The sequence below is a fragment of the Cebus imitator genome, unplaced genomic scaffold (genome assembly GCF_001604975.1).
Source record: "Cebus imitator isolate Cc_AM_T3 unplaced genomic scaffold, Cebus_imitator-1.0 Scaffold48, whole genome shotgun sequence".
NCBI lineage: Eukaryota > Metazoa > Chordata > Mammalia > Primates > Cebidae > Cebus > Cebus imitator.
This window is the reverse complement of record NW_016107363.1, coordinates 8,270,849-8,277,442: the sequence shown is the minus strand read 5'-3', so window position 1 is coordinate 8,277,442 and position 6,594 is coordinate 8,270,849. Positions and strand designations below refer to the sequence as shown.

The 6,594-nt window shown below is 38.7% G+C and overlaps 1 protein-coding gene across 1 annotated transcript in view; it reads right to left on the bottom strand.

The window, feature by feature from the left end:
* Nucleotides 1-6,594, bottom strand: part of TASOR (transcription activation suppressor) — a 70,560-nt gene that overhangs the window by 48,848 nt on the left and 15,118 nt on the right. The window contains exons 4-7 of the mRNA XM_037738119.1: nucleotides 5,838-5,910; nucleotides 5,461-5,552; nucleotides 4,507-4,668; nucleotides 1,776-1,900 (exon numbers count right to left, since the gene is read on the bottom strand). Coding sequence (XP_037594047.1) covers nucleotides 1,776-1,900; nucleotides 4,507-4,668; nucleotides 5,461-5,552; nucleotides 5,838-5,910 — 452 coding nt within the window. The remainder of the gene's footprint in view (nucleotides 1-1,775; nucleotides 1,901-4,506; nucleotides 4,669-5,460; nucleotides 5,553-5,837; nucleotides 5,911-6,594) is intronic.

Here is a 6,594-nt window from a genome sequence, read left to right as displayed (position 1 = left end):
GTGGATCACAAGGTCAAGAGATCGAGACCATACTGGTCAACATGGTGAAACCCCGTCTCTACTAAAAATACAAAAAAAAATTAGCTGGGCATGGTGGCGCGTGCCTGTAATCCCAGCTACGCAGGAGGCTGAGGCAGGAGAATTGCCTGAACCCAGGAGGCAGAGGTTGTGGTGAGCCGAGATCGCGCCATTGCACTCCAGCCTGGGTAACAAGAGCAAAACGCCGTCTCAAAAAAAAAAAAAAAAAAAAAAACCCAGAAACCTCAATGATCAGGAGATACCTGAAGAAATGTAGAATGAATTATGCAACTTATTGGGGAAAGAGAAAGAACAGCAAATGCAGACGCCCTGAAGCAGAAGCATTCATGGAATATCGAAGGTACAAGAATGGATGTTCAAACAATGTTCCTTTGAAATGATATGGAGGTCAAGAGACGAAATCAAAGAGAAGGGCAAGAAATTAACAGTCATTATTCCTGGGGGTATGACCTCGTAATTATAAAGTGCTAGGTGTCTAAAGACCACTTATGAAAAACAATAATAGCGAATGTATATATGTCATGGGGATCATAAATTTAAAGCCACAAAAGTGAAAGCCACAACTGTCTTGACACTATGTCAACTGGTACCCGTGGCTATGAGGGTTTCCAAGGATTATTCACCTACATGAAAAAAGGACTGTATCTCCAACAACTTAAACGGAAGAGAAGACAGTCTGATCTGGAAAACTGACAAAGAGGTCAACCTCAAAAATATGTTTTATGATGTATGGTTTTAAAACACCAGTATTTCTAAATTAATAGATATCATACATGACTTCAAATATGTATAGATACCCAAAGTAAAAATGAGCAGACATTTGACCATCTCACCTACATCCCTATAAATTTGACTAAAACGTTTGGCTAAAACATTTTTAGAATCACCACATGGGGAAAAAATGGTAACTGCTTTCTATTTGGTCACCTTATACTAGAGCTTATAAGAAATATTCAGTAACACAGGAAAAGAAAACCAAAAAAATAAAAATTAAAAAAAAAAATCATCAGGCCAGGTGTGGCGGCTCATGCCTATAATCCTAGTGCTTTGGGATGCCAAGACAGGAGAACTGCTTGAGGCCAGGAGTTTGAGACCAGCCTGGGCAACATAGCAAGCCCCATTTCCACAAATAATAAAAATAAACCAGACATGATGGTGAATGCCTATAGTCCCGGCTACTTGGGAGGATCACTTACGCCCAGGAATTCGAGGTTGCAGTAAGCTATGATCGCACCACTTTACTCACTCCAGCCTGGGCAACAGAGCAAGACTTTGTCTCTAAAGAAAAAAAAAAAATCAATGGTCCTCAACACTGGCTGAAAATCAGAATCACCTGGAAGCTTTTAAAAACTACCAATGCCTTGACTACCCACTAAATATCTGATTGGTTTGTGGTGAGGCATGAGCATCCTTTGTAGAAGCTCCCCATTTCCAAGAATGCTAATACACAAAATCTCACTTTTAAAAACTGCCACTTAACTACACAAACCTTCATTTCTAAGGAAGAGATTAACCAAATGAGTTTAAATTTTAGCTTATATTTCCACATGGTAAACTGTCTGTTCTTCGAACTGACCATTTAAAAGTCATCATAAACACAACAGATTTCTAACTAACTTGAAGGGAAATTTAAAAAAAGAAAATGGGAAGGAAACAAAGTGGTCCTCCTAACTCAGTAGTGCAGGATCTGTAGTAGAATATCGCTGTGGATGATTTCTAAAACTCCTAAGTCTTACCTTGATGAAGGTACAAACTTCGGAGTTTGTATATCATCTTTGAAAGTAAAAGACACAACTGCATATGGACAAACGTGTCTTGGTCTTCGCCTTAGCTCATCAAAGCCATACTCATAAAAATAATACTAAAAATAAGAAAATGCAAAATTAACTTCTTTAAGAAGGCAAGGTGAAACCTTATATTTATATGCCTGATTTCTGAGAAATAGAAACCATATATGCACCTCTGACAAAAAACTTTCTTTAAGCTCTACTTGCCCATTTAACTAAAATAATTTGTACTTTGTATTCATTTTGTGATATAAAATATTCTCCATCTAAGTGTATCAGATCCCAGGGTATTACTAAGTATTCCAAAACTTTACTTCTGAAGAGCTGAACACTGGGAACATGGAACAAACTTCTCAATAAAAATATTATAAACAGAGCCTAAGCTCCCAGGTCAGCTCAGGATAGCCAATCTAATACAAAAAGCAAAATACCAAGGACACAATCTCAACTAAACCAAACTACAGTTTTGCTATTTCAAAAGAAAAACACATCTGGGCTCCAACTGCAAAGTAGCAAAGGAGATATGGAAAAGAATACCTATGCAACCTATGGTTACACAGGTGACAAAGGTAGCTGACCCTCTTCCCATTATCCATTAGCCTTTCCCCTTCACCCCTTCACCACATTCAGTATATGAGTTTTATAACTTGCTGACTAGTAATTTTCACTTTAAGAGTGCGTGAGTTTATGAACACAGCAGTATTGTCCTTCAGAGTTCATTCCCCTGGGAAAATATTTATTTCAATAATGTTGTTATTGCTCTACAAATGCCTGGAGATTGTTTTGAAACATAAGGCCAGTTTGCAAGTCCTTCTAGAAAGATAACCATCTTACATGTACACTCCACATCTACCAATACTGCTACTGTCCAGAAGGTAATCAAATAAGTCAGTTCCAAATGACTCTGGTGAATATAATTTTTGCTAAAAGCCCACAACAATAGGTCTTAAAATTTCATTTTACATAAATAAAGCAAAAATTAAAGAAAGAACATTTCTAGGGAAGTTAACATTACTACTTTGCACAAACGGTCCATTTAGCTATAGACATTTTTTTTTTTTTTTTTTGAGATGGAGTTTCGCTCTTGTTACCCAGGCTGGAGTGCAATGGTGCAATCTCGGCTCACCGCAACCTCTGTCTCCCAGGTTCAAGCAATTCTCCTGCCTCAGCCTCCCGAGCAGCTGGGACTACAGGCGTGCGCCACCATGCCCAGCTAATTTTTTTTGTATTTTTAGTAGAGACAGGGTTTCACCATGTTGACCAGGATGGTCTCGATCTCTTGACCTCGTGATCCACCCGTCTCGGCCTCCCAAGTGCTGGGATTATAGGCGTGAGCCACCGCGCCCGGCCGACATGAGCACAGGTGCCAGGTGCAGTGGCTCATACCTGTAACCCCAGGACTTTGGCAGGCGGAGGCAGGTGGATCACCTCAGGTCAGGAGTTCAAGACCAACCTGGCCAACATGGTGAAACCCCGTTTCTACTAAAAAAAATACAAAAAAATGGCCGGGCGCGGTGGCTCAAGCCTATAATGCCAGCACTTTGGGAGGCCAAGGCAAATGGATCACGAAGTCAAGAGATCAAGACCATCCTGGTCAACATGATAAAACCCTGTCTCTACTAAAAAATACAAAAATTAGCTAGGCATGGTGGTGCGTGCCTATAGTCCCAGCTACTCAGCAGGCTGAGGAAGGAGAATTGCTTGAACCCAGGAGGTGGAGGTTGCGGTGAGCCGAGATCGCGCCATTGCACTCCAGCCTGGGTAACAAGAGAGAAACTCCGTCTCAAAAAAAAAAAAAAAATTAGCCAAGCGAGGTGGCAGGCGACTGTAATCCCAGCTACTCTGGAGGCTGAGGCAGCAGAGTCGCTTCAACCAGGGGGCGGAGGTTGCAGCGAACCAAGATCACACCGCCGCACTCCAGCCTGGGCAACAGAGGGAGACTCCATCTCAAAATAAAATAACAAAATCCTAATTATAAAAAATTAAGAATAGAGAGGCCGAAAGAGGATGATCACTTCAGCCCAGGAGTTCTACGTCAGCCTAGGCAAAATAGTGAGATCCCTATCTCTATTTAAAAAAACAAAAACAAAAAACCATTGCTTTATAGTCAAACTTCATACAAAAATATAACACTAAAGTTCATTAAATGTTACTTTTATATATGTATAGTTTAAAATATGTCAATAATACGTGAATAAGGCTTAAAAATTCTAGGTTTGCACCTTTAAAAATGTTAATAAAGATAGAAAATATCTATCAAATTGACAGTACAAAATGTTATGAATTAAGGTATTTCAAGGAGTTACAACTTTATCTTCAAAGATGAGTAATATCTTATTAGGCAGGAGATCTTCCTAGGCCAGGAAACACCAAGGTTTCAAAATGAAGTCTGTTGAGGGCAATAATCATACAAAAACCAGGCCACAGTCTACTGGCAGAAAGAGCTAGACTAGGGAGTCTATAAATATTACCCTATAACCCTGAAGAGCCACTGTATGTTTTTGAGACATTTCAGAAAACACTGAATAAACAGCAGCTATAGACACTGGAGTCTGAAAGTGCTATACAGAAACCAGAGTCTAGTGGTGTGGGGACAGAGAGAACTGAAAGGACAACATTTTAAAGAATCTGGTAACAAACAGATATGAAGTCCTAACATTACAACAGATCAGGCACCTACCTGAGTAAGCTCATAGGCTCTGTAAGCCAAAAGTGATGTAACTCGATTGGCATTCTTCGACACGTGACATTCATGCTTTGGTGTGGGATCCAAAGCACTTTTATTCAACATAGATTCCAAACTTTTTACACCCATGGGGTCATATATACTCTTTATTTTACCCTAAAATAGAGAAAACTTTTTAAGTGTGTACCTAAACCTAATTGTTGACTATACAACATTAATATTACGGAATACTTCTTTGAATATAATCAACTATACTAACCACTTTTTCCCTTTAATATCACAGAATGGAGGGGAGCAGTGGCTCACGCCTGTAATCCCAGTGCTGTGAGAGGCCAAGGCAGGTGGATCACCTGAGGTTACAAGTTCAAGGCCAGCCTGGCCATTATGGCAAAACCCTATATCTACTAAAAATACAAAAATTAGCCAGGCATCGTGGCACATGCCTGTAATCCCAGCTACACAGGAGGCTGTGGCAGGGAGAACTGCTTGAACCAGGGAGGCAGAGGTTGCAGTGAGCAGAGATCGTGCCACTGCACTCCAGCCTGAATAAGTGAGACTCCATCTCAAAAAAATAAATAAATATTTCACAGAACACTTTTACTAAATTTGAAGCAGTAAGAAAAAGTTAATCACCCAAAAAAAAACCATCATTTGAACTTGTTTAATAACAAGTAAATAGAAACTCCATTCACAATACTCTTCACTAACATAAATTACATCACCAACATATTACTCTCTACATTCCTTTCTCTGGAAAGGAAAATAAACTCTAAAGTACCGGTAGCTTAGATCAAAGATGGCAAATAAACCTTTCTCAAAAGTATATACCTACTAAACACTAGCAAGCATCAACTTTTAATCAATCTCCTAAAGATTTAGCATCATCTAAAAATTAAAATCCAAATCAAATGTAGTTTTTAACATGTGAAATGTATAAGTTTAAATTACCTTCATTATTTTAAAAATAACAACATCACCCGTTGCCCCAGTGTCCAAAGGATTCGCTTGTAATAAATCAGCATACCTAGAAAGATAGACACCTAGAAAAGAGGAAAAAATTTGAAAAACTGATTACATTTTTCAAAATCACTAGCACTAAAATATTTTTTAAAAGTTATCCTTGATCGATTTGAAGTACACAAAAATCAGAAACAAAAGATAAAACTGATTTTACATTTCAGAACCTATGACTAGTCTCTTTTTCTGGGAACATAATAAGGCACGTATTAATTTATTAAGAACTTCAGGGAAATTACATGAGATAATATATTTTTAGACAACAACTGAATAGTAGATATTCATATTTAAAAAGAAAAAAACATTACCCATGGAAGGAATGCCAAGAATTGTTATTTTGGACTGACCCACATGTAATCCTTTTTCACATATGCTTTGAACCTAAGTTTAAAAAAAAAAAATCACTTCATATTGCAATCACAGTAACATTTAAAACATAAAAGATAATTTTATAAACTTGTTTTAAATAAAATCAAAGCTTCTAAACAATATATAATTCTAGATCACAAAAATCTTATATATATATGCTACTTTATATTAATGTGAAATGTGAAACTGACTGATACTTCTCAAAATAATCATGTCTAGAATCCATTTTTATTTAACTGTTTTAGAGAGAGAGTGCCTCTGCCCCCTAGGCTGGAGTGCAGTGGCATGACCTTGAATTCCTGGGCTCAAGTGACCCTCTCACCTCAGCCTTCCAAGTAGCTAGGACTACAAGTGCTCACCGCCATGCCTGGCTACTTTTTTTTTCTTTGAGATGGAGTCTTGCTCTGTTGCCCAGGCTGGAGTGCAGTGGTGTGATCTTGGCTCACTGCAACCTCTGCCTTCCGGGTTCAAGCAATTTTCCTGCCTCAGCCTCCCCATTTTGTGACTACAGGCGCATGCCACCAATCTGGCTAATTTTTCATATTTTTAGTAAAGACGGGGTTTCACTGTGTTAGCCAGGATGGTCTTGGTCTCCTGATCTCGTGATCTGCCCACCTCATCGTCCCAAAGCACTGGGGCATTATAAGCATGAGCCACCCCACCCGGCCCTGGTTAGTTTTTTTTTTTTTTTTTTTT